This window comes from Danio rerio, chromosome 13 (assembly GCF_052040795.2).
Source record: "Danio rerio strain M-AB ecotype USA chromosome 13, GRCz13ab, whole genome shotgun sequence".
NCBI lineage: Eukaryota > Metazoa > Chordata > Actinopteri > Cypriniformes > Danionidae > Danio > Danio rerio.
The window spans coordinates 27,059,209-27,078,608 of NC_141033.1; the positions used below are offsets into that span (position 1 = coordinate 27,059,209).

The 19,400-nt window shown below is 33.1% G+C and overlaps 3 protein-coding genes across 6 annotated transcripts; 2 read left to right on the forward strand and 1 right to left on the reverse strand.

Moving 5' to 3' along the window:
• The first annotated feature begins 504 nt into the window (after positions 1-504).
• echs1 (enoyl CoA hydratase, short chain, 1, mitochondrial) lies at positions 505-3,287 on the forward strand. Its single transcript, NM_001004529.2, is given in 8 exon segments — positions 505-595; positions 1,414-1,611; positions 1,693-1,820; positions 1,904-2,003; positions 2,107-2,211; positions 2,298-2,417; positions 2,520-2,587; positions 2,676-3,287. Coding segments are annotated over 8 exon segments (876 nt in total). The 3' UTR covers positions 2,742-3,287.
• Positions 3,288-5,437: 2,150 nt separating this feature from the next.
• fuom (fucose mutarotase) lies at positions 5,438-18,584 on the forward strand. 3 transcript variants are annotated; one of them, XR_015505096.1, is made up of 9 exons: positions 5,449-5,578; positions 6,094-6,162; positions 6,384-6,451; positions 6,545-6,643; positions 6,763-6,836; positions 6,932-7,026; positions 16,097-16,231; positions 17,694-17,752; positions 17,957-18,584. XR_015505096.1 is itself a non-coding variant. In NM_001004530.1 (6 exon segments), coding segments are annotated over 6 exon segments (462 nt in total). In that variant the 5' UTR covers positions 5,438-5,493; the 3' UTR covers positions 6,999-7,523.
• Positions 7,074-8,748, reverse strand: si:ch211-217g15.3. Of its 2 annotated transcripts, none has more exons than XM_087277665.1 (4): positions 8,692-8,721; positions 8,509-8,575; positions 8,184-8,227; positions 7,074-8,091 (listed from the first exon to the last, which is right to left on the reverse strand). In XM_087277665.1, the coding sequence occupies exons 1-4, from the start codon at positions 8,697-8,699 to the stop codon at positions 7,575-7,577; spliced, it is 636 nt and encodes a 211-aa protein (XP_087133791.1). In that variant the 5' UTR covers positions 8,700-8,721; the 3' UTR covers positions 7,074-7,574.
• Positions 18,585-19,400: the final 816 nt, after the last annotated feature.

Below are 19,400 nucleotides of genomic sequence, written 5' to 3' on the forward strand. Positions count from 1 at the left end.
CATTACATATAGTATCCCCTTTACCAAAAATAGTTTTATAACAGTTGACAGAAAGAACCCCACATTATTATATAATATAATATAGCACACATTATATAATATAATGTAAAATAAAATAATATATTATATCTGAATATATTAATTAATAATAGCAAATAGAATATGAAATAGTATGTGTGTGCTTTGTATAATAACTATAATTCGAGTATTAACAATACTAATAGACCATTGCATACACCATTGGCTAAAATGAACGCATAAAAGGTCATTTATGTCATTGGCAGTGACTGTTTTGCAGGTTTGGGTGTGGATAGTTGTGAAAATACAAAGTTAATACGATTAAATAATTACTCGCCTCGTTCTAGCAGCTTGATTAGAACTGTAAGCGGTTGTCAGAAAGGAGGGATTTTGTTACACTACCTGGCATCCTGACTATGCCGACGTCACTGTTGACAGCCAACCAGCGCGACTTCAGCAGCGCTACCCTTGACCCTGTACACAACCATGGCGCTGCTCTGCAGATCAACAGGGTTACTTCTCAAACACAGCAAACTGCTGCCCTCTGCTTTAGCAGCGACAAGGCTATCCAGTTCAGGTAATAAAATCATGTTTAGATAAAAATGATCGCTTCGTTTTCAGGATCTGGAGTTTTGTTTTGGATGGAAACTTGCGTCATTTGTCTGCTCTGGTTTTCTGTTACGTTACTGCTGAATGTGTTTGAGAGTATTATTGAGGTAAAGTTGGTCTTACATTCACACATTTAGACATTCTCCTTTAATAATATAATTTCAGAAAAGTATTCAATTCTTATTCTAAAAAGTGAAATCATATTAGCAGCCACTGACTATCAAAGTACACCACTGTTCACAGTGATTTCAATAGTGCTAATGTTGTTTTGAAGTCATACTTGCATGTAATTTTAGTCAGAACATTCAAAATACTGTGGTAAACAACATAAGGAGCTGTCACTAAACGAATGTGCGAATATGAAACCAAATATACCTCAATGTTGACAGTTATAAGGAACAATTAGCTTTATATGAAGAAATAAAATGTGTTAGAGTCAGATTCTGAACAGTTTTCACTCAGGAGCCGATAATAAATTGTAACAACCAATGCAAATAGACGGAGAGTTTAGTTAAAATTTGAAGAACGCTCATAGTCTTTGTTTAATCAACATAAATAAAAATAGCATTTTGCATTGTAGTAGGTTCAGGTATGCTTCTGTTTTCATTTGAAACACTTGTAATTATAGATATATATGTATACTCTTAATGAGAATATTAGGGATATCTCCAAAATTAAAAGCCAAGTCAGCAATGCTGAGGTGATGTATTTTTTCATAATCATTTATTAAAAATCATATGGAGCCAATGTGAGTTACTTTGACCCTTACCCTCATGTCTTTTGCAGGTGTCCAGTATGAGTACATTCTGGTGGACAAAAAGGGTGAAAAGAAGAATGTTGGCTTCATCCAGCTGAACAGACCGAAGGCCCTGAATGCTCTTTGTGATGGACTCATGCTGGAGGTGGGCAAAGCGCTCGATGCATTTGAGATGGACAGTGAAGTGGGAGCAATCGTCGTCACCGGGAGTGAAAAAGCCTTTGCAGGTGTGAAACTGTAGGTTAAGGCAGTTGTGTTGTATTGAACTGCCTTGAAATTGTTATTGTGTGTTTTATCTGCTTTGATAGCTGGTGCTGACATTAAAGAGATGCAGAATCGAACCTTCCAAGAGTGTTATGGTGGAAACTTCTTGGCACATTGGAACAGGGTATCAACAGTCAAGAAGCCTGTTATTGCTGCCGTCAATGGGTTTGCGGTGGGTAAATGTTTTTAATGCATTCACCTAAAAGACTTTTAACATTAATTTACATTTAAGCATAAACATAATGTCTTCTCCAGCTTGGCGGAGGATGTGAGTTTGCTATGATGTGTGACATCATCTATGCTGGAGAGAAGGCACAGTTCGGACAGCCAGAAATCCTGCTCGGGACCATTCCTGGTACAATAAAGCATCTTTTCATGATTTTTCAGATTTACTAATGACAAAGAAATATAAATGCAATACTTACAGATCACAACATTTCATCTTTGTATTGTTCCAGGTGCTGGTGGCACTCAGAGGCTTACAAGAGCAGTTGGAAAATCCCTTGCGATGGAGATGGTTCTCACTGGAGACCGAATCTCAGCCCAGGAGGCAAAACAGTCTGGTTTGTCTTTTAAATTTACTTTTGCACTACAGCCTTTTTCTTCTTTTCTTATTTTAATATATGAACTAATGTATTCTTCTATGTAGGCCTGGTTAGTAAAATATTTCCTGTGGATCAGCTGGTTCCAGAAGCGATCAAATGTGGAGAGAAAATAGCTGGCAATTCCAAACTGGTCTCAGCCATGGCAAAGGAATCTGTTAATGCCGGTAATGCACTTTTCTAATTAAAACAGATTCATGCATCCAAATTTGACTAGAAAAAAATTTATACGTATATGTTTTGACAGTTTTAATGACTTTTGTCTGCAGCATTTGAACTGACTTTAGCTGAGGGCAGTCGGTTTGAGAAAAGATTGTTCCATGCAACCTTTGCTACGGTGCGTCACTTTTCTTCCATTTATTCATTTCCTTTTTTGAGGAAGAAAAATGACTTCATACTTAAACTTGGTGTGTTCTCATTTTTAGGAGGACAGAAAGGAGGGCATGTCTGCCTTTGTTGAGAAGAGAAAGGCTGCTTTCCAGGACAAGTAAAATTCCAGTGGAAAAAAAAATGTGGTGACTTTTAAACCATGAATAGTTTGGGATCAACTGCTGAAGTTAAAATACTCAAATTTGCCTTAATTTTCTCATCAAGCATTTATGGACAACAAAAACATGAAGATTTATGAAACTGGGTTGTTGAACTGTAGTACAGTGAGTTCACATTTAGCTCAGATGATCTATATACATAAACTTTTTAATGATTGTCTAGTATTATTGAAGATCTGGCATTAAATATTTGTTGTTGCACTGTAAATGGAGGATTGAAATGATCATTCATGCATTGCAATATACATTTGAACACTATAGAAGGGCCGTTGCTGTATAGCCTTCCTATACTGTTTGTAATCACCACACAACAAAGGTTTTGCGAAATATCTCTGATTTGACTGCATGTTGATCCAGTCATTCTAACAAATGTATTAGCAGAAGACATGAGATTCGAGTAATTGCTCTTTGTACACACTAGATGGTGCTGTGGTTGTATTTACAGTCACTCGTGTAGAGAATTCAATGAGAAAATAAAATGACTGCTATAGCAGGCTGTTCTGTAGCGGTAATTCTTGGAATGAATACCTGCTGTTGAAATAAAATACTTGTATTATTATTTAATATTATTACATTTTCTAATTTGATGTAGTGCAAATTAAAGTTTTGAAGTTTAGCTAGTTTCTTTATACAGTGCATATTATATAAAATAATATAATACACTTGTTTCGTGCTGCATCCTGAACTTTATTAATGGTTCGCCAATAAGATAAATTAAATAAGTACATTTATCTAAGCTTGTTCTCTGGAAAGTTCTCAAAAAACCTATCATATTTTTATTAATTCTATAGCCTTTTTTGAGGACGGACTATTATTAGATTATTTGTTTATTCGCATTTTATTAATATAAGCTCTTTCTTTTTAAGATTGTTTAATAAATAGCCTTTTTTCTCGTTTTTGCATTGCATAAATAGAAATCTGAAATGTCTAAACGCTCAAACTTCTAATTATCACAGAAACAGCAAAGTTTTCAACGTCGCTTAATTGTCACATGTCATATTTAGAATCACCAGAGGACTTACAGCCCACTTTTACGCATTAAACACCGACCATTTTATCTGACAAAACGGCGTCCAGAAAGACCACAGCAAATGTAATTATAAGACGAGCCTATTCATCTCAGTCGCACATCAACTGAGAGCATTTTCTCACTTGAAAATCTCGGCTCCTTTTTTCTTCGCACGGCGTCTTTCCAAACACTCTCAAAAGTCCATAGCCTAATTGATTTTAATTTTCATTCAATATTCCCTCAGAGTCCAGCTTTCTTCTCAGCCCCTGGAACAAAACTTCTAAAAGAGGAGAAAAAACTTTCTCTCCACACACCGCAACAGCACAAAGGTCTCCTTAAAGACAGCAAAAGAGAGGTTCCACTTTGAAGTCTATCCCCTGCTAACGAAAGGTCAAAATAATAAATGTAGACCGAATTGAGGCGCTCAGCGCAGACAAAAGGGGCAAAACGTTACATTTTGGCAGAGGCAGCTCCTCATAGCGTGATAAACTCATTTAAAAAAGCAGAACCAAAGAGTGAACAGCATGGCTCCTCGGTAAAAGAAAAGAGCTTTGAACTGATCAGACAGTCTTGGCTCCTCCGAATGTCTTTTCTTCCATCAGTCTTCCATCTTTCACTCTACATTTCGCAGCTGCAAAGCCTCCATACACACACACACACCTCTATTGGGGCAAATTTCTCTAAACTGCAACCACATCAGCAGCAGCTCCTCTTCATCAGTAGCAGCAACACGTCGAGGTGTCCTTCTTCATTTTGACGCGAATTTAAGCTCAATTAGCTTGCTAATTATTCTTTTTTTATCTTTAAATAAATGTCCCAAATAGGCAAGCCTATGTATAAAAAAAAATTTCAAGTGTTGTGTTTCTGCATAATTTACCTTATACCGACAATAATTTTAAAGACATTTAAGGCATATAAAAGCCCGTTTTAAGCATCATCACCTTGTGTGATTTTATTGTCAATACAATTAAAATAGCATGCGTTAAAAAAAATCACCTCAGAATCGTGGTCTCAGTGATGGGATGGAGTAGCCACACGTAGGCCTATTTTTTTTCCACAACATGTTAGTTTTAGTTCGAGATTCGCCTAATTAGCCTGTGTGGTTTATAAGATACATTATGGTAGTCTGTGTCGCTATTGCGGAGTCGTTTGTAATGTGAAACATTAGGTATTATGAAAACACCTGTTGATATGCTACATTTAAATTTAATAGCCAAGTCCTGTTTTATTGTAGTAGTTTTAATTCATTGTTTTGTATGTCGCATAATTACATAGGCTCACCAGTTATTTAAAACTTATGCTATTTAAAATAAAATAAAATTATGCTCGGCTTTAATATCGGTTATGTTTACCTCGTCGAAATTCTAATTAGCAGTTTTTACCCTGTTTATCTGTTTTAAGTTATTCTGTCTCAAAGTTTTAGGTATCTTGCAAAAAAGTACGTTCATAAACACATTAAAATCCTCTAAATTACTTTTCATTATGAAACCAAAAAAGATGTAATAACCAGTCGTATATGAACATAAAAGTAACAAATAGGATAGGCTACAGTCTGGTACGCAAATTACGTAGTCTAAACGCAGATTGCGTTTGAAACGTAGCTTTTATTGTGTTTAACCAATTGAAAGACATCAAACGGTCACATGATTCCTCATAAACTTGCTCGTGTGCTGTCACTGCTTTAAAATGGTTATTCTTAAAGGAATCCCCTCTGTACTTACGCCTGAATTATTGTATGTTTTGGCGCAAATGGGTCATGGAGATGAACTAGGTAAGTCGATAATGAGATCAGATCACAGCATGTCTTTTTTATGAACGTCAAGCCAAACATTCTGAAGCTGTAGGTAACATGAACGCACGTGATGTCTGGAGAAATACAGGACAATATACTTATCTGTTTGGGTTCATACATTGTCATCGGTCTGCATAAAGTTAGATACGATGTAAAGTCACCATGTATATAACTCCTACTTCGCCAGCAAACCGGGAAGTGATCTTACTTTGGCTGCGCTCCTCACCGCGCAACTTTGCGCTTTCATTCCGATCATCAAAATGTCACTCAAAATCTCTGTAGGCTGTCTCTCATAAAAATGTCACATTTTTATTATCGCTAAGCCAAAGCACATATCCACTCTTTCGACTCCCACTGATGTTGAAGAGCGTCGGTTTTCTGTCCGTCTACAGCTTTAAGTGGCTCTGGTTTGTCTTGAGAACAGACGAGACATCATACAACAATATTATACCTAAGAAATGAACGATTGTCTTCATCTGTCACTTTTTTTTAAGTTCTTGCAGATGCAAATTTTCCAACCTCATCTGTTTGTAAATGTGGTCCGGTGGAGATAAGAGCAGATGGTATGTCACTTCAAACGTGAAAACCAATGAAATGTATATTGTTTATTTAAAAAATAAACTGCTGAAAAGTGTTATTATAAATAAATATATCATGCTTTTATACAAATCTCATGTTTATTTATTCTGATTTAACATAATTACATTAGTTCTAGAATAATTAATAAATAAATCATAGTTTTCCAATAAGCTTTAATTGCAATGTTTAACCAAACTGTTTTAAGGTGTGTGTATACCAGAACTTCTGAAGGCAATCCTGAAGCTTTTTCCTCTTGATACTTATGATGAGTCGGTGAGTGCTGACATGTGGCATTTTTTCAAAGTTAAACTCAGTTTGCTCATGTTTGTAACTTTACATAATTGTAGGTTTTGTCTGAATTGTTAGGCAGCTGTCATGGATCTTGTGCCTAGTGACTTATTAAAGGGGCTGAAAGTGCCGATATGGGACCAGTACTCAGAGCTCCTAAAACAAGCAGGATCAGATGTAAGCTGTTACATACAAATAAAGTCATAACTCATATGATGAGGACTATTCATTGCTACTAAAATGTTGTGTATTCAGTATATATAGTAGAAATTCACTTTTTTTTTTTTCCTTCTCAGGGTAACATGAAGCCTGTTGAGCGGTTTGCATTTTATGAGCGTGCAAAGAAAGCATTTGCTGTAGTTGCAACTGGGTGAGCATTTAACTATTATTTATAAGTGGTCTGTTTATTTCAGATAATATTAATAATAATAATAATAATTAATTGTATTTAAATCTCCCTGTTAGGGAGACTGCACTGTATGGAAATCTCATCATCAAGAAAGGTGTCATTCCTCCTGAAGAACAATGCTAAAAGAAGAGAGCTCTTTGTCAGTGCTAAAGTTAGTAGACCGATAGATATTGCACATACATTAAAAAGGATTGCATATAATTGTATAAAAATGTAAGTTATTAATTTTATTTTTTGATTTTGATGACAAACATTTTTCTTTCTGTTGATAATCTCTGTAGGTCTCTGGAAATCAGGCAATTCATTTAATAAAACAAATTTAAAAATAACATTTATTTTAGTTTAGCTTTGCAGGTGTAGCTCGATCCACAGCTGATCACATTTCATTTTGTGAGTTAACAATTAAGCTTTGTGAATAGCTTATTTCTAAAACAATGAAAATGTCATACTTTTGCCCTCTTATAAAATACATTCAGTCATTGTATTATATATTTTCAAAATAAAAGATTCCTACATTTGTTTAAAACATTCAGTACTAAACAATAAGTTAATAAGGCTTATTAATTATTGTTTTGATGAGTTCAAGACATGCTAAACATTTTGACATGCTAAAAAACATTTTCAATTAAATAAATGTATTAATTGGAATTAAAAGGATATGATCCATAATTGTAGTCCCTTAGACATGACATAATTTAATCATTGCTTATGATAAACATCATCCAGGTCTACCTCTGGTTCTGTGTGAACCCTTTTGGGGCGTATGGGCAAGAAATAAATCGGCTGAGCCTCTTGGTCAGACGGTTGTCCTCTGACTTTGGCGTGGTACAGGTCATCTTTGTCCTCTTCAGGGCTTGAGTAAATGGGTCTGACATTATTACCTCCAATTACATCCTTCTCTCTTCTGATTGGCTCCTTGGCTACATTAAACCTGCCATGGTACAGATCATCTCTGTCTTCTTCTGGCTTGTCATACTTCAGTACCCGGTCATATCCTTGTGGCTGAACATAGATTTCAGGGTCAACTGGATGTTTCATGTCAAAGGGGTGGTAGAGAGCGTCTTTATCCTCTTCAGGTTGGTCGTATTCCTGCAGGATTTCGTCTTTTGCAGCTTTCCAAACCATCATGTCAGGATCGATGTCAAAATCTGTAATATCCATGTCCTCCTTTGGCTCCACCTCCTTCATTCCTAGGAACATCTTCTCATCAAAACTGCTTTGGAAAAAAAAGATGGTCCTGATTCAATTATTTGTGAGATTATTTATTTATTTATTTATTTATAGTTTTTTACATAGACAAGTACTTACACTATAGTGTCCTGAACTGCATTGTCAGCCTTGAACACTCTTTCCTATAAAAGTAACAAGCCAAACGATAACCTTTAGATATTTTTATTACATATACACAGATCAGTGATCAGAGGTAGATTCTGAATACGTCAAAATGAAAGCTAACTTGTTTACATCTTTTTCTTCATGCTCAGAAAGGCAAGAAGGGTCATGGCAGACCTTGTAAAAACAGCTGTAATTAAAAGTGACTATAGCCATTGTTTATTTTTTTCTTTTTGTAACGTAAGACAGTCCAAATATTTTTCTGTAAATTAAGAGTGTCCATATTAGAAGTTAAACATACCCTGGGTCTGTATGGTTTGGCTGAAGTGCTGAACAGCAGCACTGATAGGCAGATTACAACAGAAAACCTTTAATGTGGGAAACAAAACACACAAATGTTCATGGTCATATCTTTGCACACTGAAAAATATTTTTTAAAAAGATAGAAGAAACTTACAGAGAGACATAACAAGCTAAAGCTCACCTGATCATGGTGGTTCCTTCCACAGTGACTGTCACAGTGAAATAAGGAAGCAGTTTTAAATGCAAATATGATTACTAGCACACTTACCTGTGATAAATGGAGATCAAAGTTCAGCAACAAACTGACTTTGGACCTGCAGGTGCTGTGTTTTTATTTTTTCCTACCATGTGTCTCGGTCTCGGTGTAATCATTTATATGATGATGATGATGATAATAAAGTGTTAATTTCTTTAGAAGTTAACATCAAATTAAAATAAGCATACGTCACAATTTATCATCCAATCATTGAAATGTATTTTAAATAAAACTGACATGTTTAGCTTTTGATGCGGAATTGATATTATGCTATCTATATTATGGGGAACGAAATTATTGACACTCAACGTAAAGAGTCTAAAGTTCACAGCTGAAAACAAATAATCAATTTAATTATCAGACCTACAGTATGTTATCTATAATAATTACAATAAACGCAATGATACACGTGTGACTACAGGCAGAAGAAAATCGGAGACTATTCAACAATTATAGTTACATTTACGTAACGAATTAAAATTTGAAAACGTAGGCTATTTTGACTTTATATAAGTTGATGTTAGTTATACTAAAATGGACTAAAAATGAACAACACTTGAAAATTTATGAACAATCAGTTCAACATTTGCTAATGCGTTAATAAAAAATCCAAAGTTTTAATGATCAGTTGTAATAACCAGTTAATTTAAAAAGTACCGTTGATATTCAGCAGAGAACTCCTAATGTTTTGGGTTAAGGATGTTTAAGGCAGGCGTCCGACAACTAGACGCGGGGAAATGCAGGAAGGGTCAGGTTTGGGTTGAGGATTAAGGATTAAAGGTTAGTTAGACTTCGGGATTCTGCCTGGGCTCCAACCACCCAAGTGGTGCTCTTTTCCCAAGCATCAAATAAAAACACAAGCGTGCAGTCACGGGGTTACAAACACGCCGCACATCCACAACGCGGAGCTCGAGAAATCATATCTGTCAAGATTCACGTGACGTGAAAACGATATGCTGTCTGTAATATTTCATAATGTTTTAAAAGTAGCAAGCCAAGCACAAGCTTTGTAGATGAACTCTTTTGAAATGTTTGTGGATGGATATAGGCTAATTATCAACAAAACTGAATTATAGTGTGGATGTGGTGAACTCCTAACAGATTCTTATGGCTAGGTTCAACAACTTAATTTGTGTAATTAAATAGTGTGAAGAAGTTTAAAGTATTCACAGGATTTTTATTTATTTATTTTTTTTGGAAAATGTTTACAGACTAGCCCTATAGGGTTTGCACTGGATCAAAGCAGCTTCTAACTCTGATTATATTCATTTATTAAAATAACTAATGTCAACACTGTACTCTGAAATGCTTCAACACCAATAATTTAACTCTAATAAATTTGCTGTGTATTCAATTATGTCAAACTATTATACCAGCATTTAAATTAATCTTTTGATACAACTCTCTCATATAGTGTTATTTATTTTGTGGATGAGCTACATGTTAACATTATACTTTAATACCTATAATTACAGCTGTAATTAATTTCTGTAAATATCAAATTTTAAGCCCTGACCAAAATACTTATTAAACATTGCATGGGCCCACTAGGGGGCCTTAAAAACTCCTAATGGGGTTGCAAAATAAAATTAAAAAGATATAAAACAATAAGATAAAGCAAACTAAGTTGTGTTGAATTCTTGAATTAAATTCTTTTTTGTTGTAATTTAAAAGCCAGGCTTCTTGCACAATATGAGGCAATAATGATTTCAAATCAAGAAAAATAGTTAAAATTAATTAAAATGTTATTTCTATAATAAGTATTAATCATTTTTCTAACTCAATGTTTACACTTTGTCGTAATTCACATAGTTAATTACAATAACAGCAATTTTTAATAAGAATGTTCTTCATCTTCTTCTTAATATTATTATTATTAATATCATTATTATTATTATCATTGTTGTTATTTCACAGTTATAATAATAATGAAATAGTAGTTTAATTTCCTTAAATGGAGAATAGAGAAAAATAGGAGAGAGAATCCAACCTAGTTATCTCAGAGGAAGATTGGTTAAATATCTACTAAGTACAGGCCACATCTTCCAGTATTGGTACTATATGTAGCAAGATTTTTGCCGGAGGAATCTGACCAGATAACCCCCTCAAGTTAACAAGCATGCAACCACAGGAGAAGGACAGGGCACAGTGCTGGAGGAAATGTGGAGAAGCTTTAGCAAACCATTTTCACATATTTTGGAATTGCCCAGCCATTCAGATAATGCAAGTAATACGGAATATTGTTGGTGATAGAGTGGACTTTACAACAATTTATGGGAATTATTGCAATCAACTTAATAGTAAAAGACAAGTATTTATTAAAATACTTCTAGCAACCAGTAAAAAAGCTGTATCTCAAATGTGGCTACAACTCAAACCCCCTACAAAATCGGAATGGTTGGATATTGTATCTAATGTTCAAAATATGGAGAGGATGACTTTTTATTTTAAAATTACAAAAGGACAATGCCTTTACCCAGTGTAAACTGTTCATTATATGTATTTGTTAATGTGGAATGTGTGACCAGTCAACTGTTCATTTAAGTTCATATGAGTTATCATTTTTTACATATGATTTATTGTTTGTATTTGTTTTTTTTCCCTTTTTCTTCCTTAAAAAAGATAAATAAAGTATAAAAAATAATAATAATGAAAAAGATATTTGTTAGGAAATTCACTTGTTTAAAAAGTTTATGTAAGCATTTAGTTATTAAAAACTATTAAATGACTACATTTACTTATTAATCTTGAATTAAATACTTTTTAAAAATATATCACTCCTAGTTAGAAAATTAGCAACTTTGTCAGTTTATCAGAATGAAATAAAAATATAAGTCTAATATAAATTTGGGGAGAGACTTCAAAAAGGTTGCTTTGAATCTCTAACTACTAAATCATTCCTTAACATGAACAAAAAATCTAAAAACCTTAAAAAAATGTACTTTAACAATTAATCATTTAAAAAATATTTCCGATGCAAGTTTAGTTAAACAAACTTAAAAAATGTTTTGTAATGCTGCAGTGGTGTATGAATAATGAATAATTTTTTGATGCAAGCACAGTTAAACACAAACCTGTAATTGTGTAGTGGTGAGGACAAACAACTGCACTTAATCAATTGCAACTATAGTGCATCAAAAGGCCTGCAAGACATTGATCTGTGTTGATTCACGTTGTAAAAATGGCTGCGTGACAGGCCTCACAGCATCATGTTTGTTCAGAAAGCCCCTATTGTAAACCCAATTGCTATCCCATAGTGACTAACGGCACCCGTGCAGACGTTCTCATCTCCCACAGAACTGAGTCAAGGAGGAAAAAAAAAGAAGTGTGTGCAGTGGCGAACGGCGTCTGACTGTGCGGCGTGAGACTGAAGGAAGACGAGCTCTCTGTGATCTTAATGCCAAGTACTTGGCCTCATTACTGGGCTTATTGCAGGATCAAGAGAGAGATGATGTTTACTCACGAGTCACAGTCTTGCTTTCACCTGGAAAAGGCTGTTGCTAAATGCTTTGGGCACAGGAAATGTGTGGCACCTGAGTTCCTCGCATGCAGAGTTTATTCCAGTCAGTGCATCAGCAAAAGCCTCGCAGGCAGAAAACATTCTCCTTTTCTCACCGCCGTGACTGTGTGCTTACCTGTAATTAGACAGATTGTGATTTTAATACAGCCGAAGCACTGTTGGGCCCCTTACTGTGCTTTGATGCTCGTCGTTTAGCTGCTATAAGATTTAAGTGGTTAAAACAGGGAATGATCAAACCTTGCGTGGTTAATGAATGCAAATTATGGAGTTGCACAGGCCTGGTGATGTCTTGTTGGGATGTTGTTTGGTTGTTGTTTTAAATGCATGAAGAATGTATATGTGCTCTGCTCACAAACCGTGACTAAGGAGAACATGTTTGCTTATTTAAAAAGTTTATGAAGTAGATTTATTCTGTACAAACCACAGGAAATGGAGGAGGAGAAAAATGTAAGGGCAACTTAGAAGAACCTGAGAAACTGAAATGAACTTAATGTCTTTTATTTGTTAATTGTTTGTTTGTTTGGAGAGAATTTACATTAAAAATGGTCAGCATGTGAAACAAAATAGAGAAAATCATATTGCTCTTGATATGCATTAACAGGGGTGGATTTAACCAATAAGTCAGGTAAGCGGTTGCTTAGGGCCACAGGAAGTCTGGGGCCCCCAATAAATATCTAGAAGTATAAAATACACCTATAAACTATATATAACATCATTTACTATCATATTTTGTATGGTATGAGTTAAAGATATTTTGAAATACAGTTTTAACATAATTAAATATGATTTAATTTACAGTCGAATATAATATTATTATAATAATGTAATGTGTAATCATAAAAAATATTACAAAATAAAATATCCATTATGGAGCAATTCATTTAATTTATATATATAAAAAAAAAAAAAAAAAAAATATATATATATATATATATATATATATATATATATATATATATATATATATATATATAATTTTTAGTTGTAGTTCATTTTAAGAAAACAAATCATTTGAAATGTAGAGATTGCATTAATTTAAAATGTCAAAAAGAAGATTAAGTGATATAAAAAAAAGACAGAAATAAAAATAAAAATGAAATAAATTAGATAGGGTGCATTTCAGTACTTGGGCCCTATGGCTGTAATTGCTTAGGGCCCCAAAATCACTAAATCCGCCCCTGTGCATTAAGGATTGAACATTTATCTAAAATCAAATGTTATTAGTCGGTAAAGGTCTTATTTGTCAGATTTGTTTTGTCAATTTCATTTTAAAAATAGGATTATCTGTTAAGAGAAAATTTGCAGCCAAAGTATTCAGTGGACATGAGGAAATAATGTTTAACGTTGATCTATGAGTATTTTTGTGTATATGTAAAAAAAACTGAAATGTATGATGCATAAAAATCATCAAAAGCACAGTTGTTATGGTAAAATGAGAGGACAATATAAAAGTAAAGTGTCTTTTCATTTTAGGAAAATAATGGGATATACGCATAGCTAGTGTTTGTCAGCCAATGATGAACCTCCGGTGAAAGGTGTATGTAACTATTTTTAAATATTTCATGAGGTTGCTTTTACAGCATTAATGTTGTAATGTACTGTAATTCAAATATAATCAGTTAAAAAGACTTAAGCATCTATTTGGTTGTTAAAGCGTAAAAAGAGACAAAAAAAACAACAGTTTAAACACAGGTACTGCATTAGCTTGGCTAGTGCAAAGACTACATTGAAAATTAAATTAAAAATAAAATTAATTTGTTAAAGACATGGCGCAGAAACATCTAATTTAATGCAGTGCTTCTTGTTTAGTCTGTTACCTACTTTATATTGTATGCCAGCCAGTCAGTGAAGATTGCTGATTTTTAATAAAACCTGATTTTGTTTGGGATGACAATTATCCGGAAGCTCTGGGGTTGGCTGACTGAAATTAAAAGTATGTGTGCATATACCCCATTAAAAAATTCCAGTCAGAACACAAAGAAACATGCCACATACTATAACATGTTTACCTCTACAATTAACTTTATGGATTTGAGTTTTAAGTGACTTAGCATACAATTCTTAAAAGTTGTTGTTCTTAAAGTCTACAACAATATAAAATGTATTAATCATTCTGAATCAATAGTTCATAAAATGGTATTTCTATTCTTTTTAGCTTTCATCACTTTTTGTGTGATATTTTCAAGCAGTTTAAATGTTTTTAAGTGCATTTGATGTGGTTGTTTTCTTAAGGCTATGAGGGTTATTATTTCAAGATTATGAGGGTTAGCGGATATCTTAATGACACTTAAAAGAAAACAGTATATCCGTAGAGTTATTACACTAAATCTGTTTATCAGAAAAATATTATTTTAGCACGTGACCATTTGAAATAATAAAAATGGGGGTATTTAGTCTCTTTTTAGACAAATGTGTTGCATTTAGTTATAAAATGTATTGTTAAGTATTTAAAATATTCATTTTTAATTGTAATTGATTCACTCAGATACCAAGTATGTGATGTAACTATTTAAATATTGGAGCTCATTCATTATAGTAGTCTGCTAATCATGCTGTCATTTCTAAACTGAAAACTAAAATAAAACACAGCATTTCTTACTCTTATGGTCCTCAGCAGCTTATAAACCACTCCTGACTCAATATTTTTCTCAATTTATTTCCATTCCGATTCCTTTAACTCCTGGACTATGTGTATTGAATATGTATGAAGACAGTTGTGCTTTGTCTACTAAAGAAAGAAAATTTGGTTGGTTTATGGGTCACACTTTACAATAAGGTTCATTAGTTAATGTTAATTAATGCATTTACTAACATAAACAAACAATGAACAACACATCTACTACTGTATTTGTTCATGTTAGTTAACGTTAGTTAATGAAAATACAGTAGTTCATTGTTAGTTCATGTTAACTCATGGTGCATTAACTAATGTTAACAACCATGGACTTGGATGTTAATAATGCATTAGTAAATGTTCAATTATGATTAATAAATGCTGTACAAGTGTTGTTCATGATTAGTTCATGTTAGTAAATGCATTAACTAATGAACCTTATTGTAAAGTGTTACCGGTTTATGTTTAATACAAGCAAGAGCGAAAAACATATTAATTGCCCCTCCATTGGACTTAGGTTGTAAAACCTTACAATGTTTGGCTATTGAAAAGCTCACATATATAATAAGGAAAAGTCCTCTGAATTTTGTGATCTGGCATATGCTTTTGAACTTTGTGAAAAATTTAGATATTGAAGCAGCTTTGGAAGTCTGAAGTTGTGGAATGTAAATTGGTGTTTGATGAGATTTCTTATTTATTTATTTTATTATTAATATTTTTAAATAATAATTGTTATTTAATTAGTATTTTTCCCTAAACCTGTCTGGGGTACGTTTTGGCTATTGGGGTTTGATTTATTGTAAAACCTTGGGGAAAAAAACTTAATAAAGACATGTTGTACACATAAACTCCACTCCTGTCAATGTGTGTATAATCTGTCCTGCATTGTTCTTCAAACTATTTGGTTGGATATAAACAAATAAATTACAAATTGAAAACAACTACAAATGATTGTCTATTTACTTTTATCTAATGCTAAAACATTCTTTGTTTAGCCTTCTGTTCTTGCACACTAGCAGTGCACTATAAGTATCTTTAAATAAAATGAACTCAAGAATAATAACACTGTGCAAAAAAGGCATCAACAGTCATTTCTGGTCCTGTCAGAAATGTGTTACACGCGGCTGATGAACAGCCACACCCAACCAAGCTGGATTTAATTAAATTGACACTGCTGTGCCTTTACTCTCCATCAGGCGCACAGTTGCTGAGTGACGGACTGTAGGAGCTAATGGCCCTCGGCATGGAACTAAATTAAGTGCTACAAAGTATTTATTGGGGCCAGTTATGTGGACCTCGCGCTTGATCAAGCACCTTTTCTTGTTGCCAAGGTAATCAGGCTTTGTATATAGAACAATTTCGAGAAAGAAAAGCTCTTGAGTGCTTTTATAAAGAACAAAGAAAAAAAAACAAGTAAACAAAAAATCTGCACCATCGAGCAAGGAAATATGAATGAGCTTTATACACTGTAAAACATGCAGGGTTCCACACAATCGATTTGTGTAGGGACAACATGAAGGAATGAATTTAACTCATTTGTTTTTATTAATTTAAGTGGACTGAACATAAAACAATTATGTTGTCCCTAAGAAAACGAAGAATTGTGTTGTTTTAGCTCTTTTAAAATAAGCAAATTGAGCAACCAGCAAACATAGTTGTATGAGTCCAAAATCAAACAAAAAGTGCTCTAGGGGTATTTAATGTGTTGGTGCGCTTTAAATAAGGGATTCATAAAGATAAACAACAAAATCATAAGTCCAAGGCACTCAAGTGAAAAAAAGCCTTTATTAACATGGCTATTCTTAAAAAAAGATTTTGTTGTTTAAAGTTTTTAAGTGTATAACTATTGAGGCCATTAAAAAAATTCTTTTTAATATTTGAGCTACAGTGATACACTGAAACAAATGATGTCTGCAAAATTGTTGCAAACAATTTATATGTGTTGAATTCAAACAAACAAATTAAATTGAGTAATGTTCAACTTAATTTGTTATTTAAATCCAATGCAAATACATGGTTTACAACTACTTAACTTAAGAAAATTTGTAAATCTAAGGAATCATCTCTGAATAATTTATTTTCAGTAAGCATGTTATGACAACCTTGGATAAAAACTTACGGTATGGTATTGTGATTACTGCTTTAAAATAAGTTATATAAAAAAGTACGTTTATCCCATTGAACACAGTACATTTTAATTTAGGAAACATATAAAATATTTTGGAACAGCAGATCAGGCTAAATAATTCCAATAAATCACTGACTTCTGCTGTCTTCATTCTTCATTAGTTTCAAACACAGATTTCTTTACAATATGTGTGTGTGTGTGTGTGTGTGTGTGTGTGTGTGTGTGTGTGTGTGTGTGTGTGTGTGTGTGTGTGTGTGCGCGTGTGTGTGTGCTTGTGTGTGTGTAAAAAATGTACATATACCTTATGAACATAGCAGATTATTTTAGCGGTTTAAAAATGTGACTTTTCCAAACCACGGTAAACCTTGAAAATGGTTGTCATCCCATGTGAATGGTATACTCTAAAAAAGCTAGAGGTCTTTAGAGGTTATTGACATAGCATTTCTGTATAGAACTGTTCGAAAATGTCGTGATGAACCTTTTATTTGCTCTATTGTTTATTAACTTTTCAAATCTGTACTTGTCAAAGTACCTCATTATTCATTTTTTATAGCTCAGTCATCCAAGCACACCCTGCCAACACTGTCAACAAGTCATTTTATATTGTTATATATACATTTTAAATCTCAATCATGTCTTTTTAAATTATGTTTTTACCTTAATAGAACATAAGATGACCAGCTGTTAATTTGGGGATGCATAACTCATTCCACTTCTCCACGGGGTAAGTAACCGATATATTGAAGTTATGATTATGCATAAACACACAGTCACCAAAGATATGAATGCTATTCCATGACTTTTTAGCTCTTTATCTTTTAGGGTGACATTTTGTCCACTATTGGCATTGATAATCCCGGCTGTTTGTACACAAACAAATGAAAGAGACTAGTGTAACTGTATATGCCTATATTGTGTTTTATTACAGATGCTGTCGTATCCTACCGTACAATCTTATGGGAAAATGTCACTCAGTAACACCATAATAAACGCACCTAAAGGCATCGCAGAGAATGGAGAAGATATTTTACTGGAACTTTGTCTTCATACATTTTGTTTTACCTTTTATGCATTTATTTTGTTAATTTTTGACTAATTTATTAATTTATTCAGCTTTAACTGCTTTGAGCACTGTGTTTTTGCTACAAGTTCACATAAAAACTAAAAGTGGCAAAGCCTATGCTGTTGTTGGGGATTTTCATGTGTTTATGTGCTTGTTAGGTCTAAAGCCAAGATTTAAGACAAATAAATAAACAAACAATAAAAATAAATAAATAAATAAACAAAAAATAACATCAATAATACTAATTTTAATCTAGATTTGTTTGCCAAATACCGGGGCAGCTTCATTTCTTAACAGGACATAATGCTTAGATAGAACCTGACTGTGTTTTCTTATTTAATTTTATTTAATGGTTTATTTGTGGCACTACGGGTGGAGGTTTAAACACAATAAAGATAATGTTTAAAAATTCCAATTCTAATTAATTAAAGGATGATGTTAACTGAAAATGAACGTATTAAACTAATTCATATTAAAATGTTTTTAAAAACTATATGGTCCTATAGCTTTGTTCTTTCTTTAATTATTTTGTTCTTTATTTAACCTTATATTTAAGAAGGGCTCTGCTTGTTACAAGTCTAAAAGCTAATTTGATACTCTTTAGAAATATGAACATTATATACAAATTGCTAATGTTGGACCTTTTTTTTGTAACATTTTAACATTTTATACAGAAATATATATAGGTATATATATATATATATATATATATATATATATATATATATATATATATATATATATATATATATATATATATACATACACATGCCAGGGGGTAAGCATAAATCAAATACAAATATACATATGTAAAAATTAAATACATTGTAGAGTTCACAAAGTTTTAACGTGCGAAGGGCTTTCTTATTTAGAGAGTCTCTGATACTACTAATATAGGTCCGTGTACATTTTGTTCATTTGTTTTCCATTTTCAAACGGAATAAAGGAAATGGAGAAAACGGCCGTTTTTCCGTTTTTCTTTTGCTCACGAGAAAACGAAAAAACGAGATTTTGGCTGGATTTTCGTTTTTTTGGTTTAGGGTAGGAAAACGGATAAACGACTTTAAAATTCATTTTACACATGTAGGCGGTGCTGAAACGCCCACTTTCCTCTAATTGGTCAACCAAATCTGCGCTCGTGACGTCACCCTCAAAATAAAAGCCTTACACGCAGGCTTTTAATTATTATTATTTAATTATATATTAACTAAGTTTAAATATTCTATCATTTGAACCACACACAGTTAGCAGGCTTACATTCATTGCGTATGTATAAATTAAATAAAAACGTAAAGCAGTATTCTTAGAC

What these genes read in the sequence shown, in the direction of transcription:
- si:ch211-217g15.3 (XM_087277665.1), bottom strand. An exon ending in CCAAACCATACAGACCCAGG is followed by an intron (nt 8,228 to 8,508) that starts GTATGTTTAACT and finishes TTACTTTTATAG; the next exon opens with GAAAGAGTGTTCAAGGCTGA. An exon ending in GCAGTTCAGGACACTATAGT is followed by an intron (nt 8,092 to 8,183) that starts GTAAGTACTTGT and finishes TTTTTTCCAAAG; the next exon opens with CAGTTTTGATGAGAAGATGT.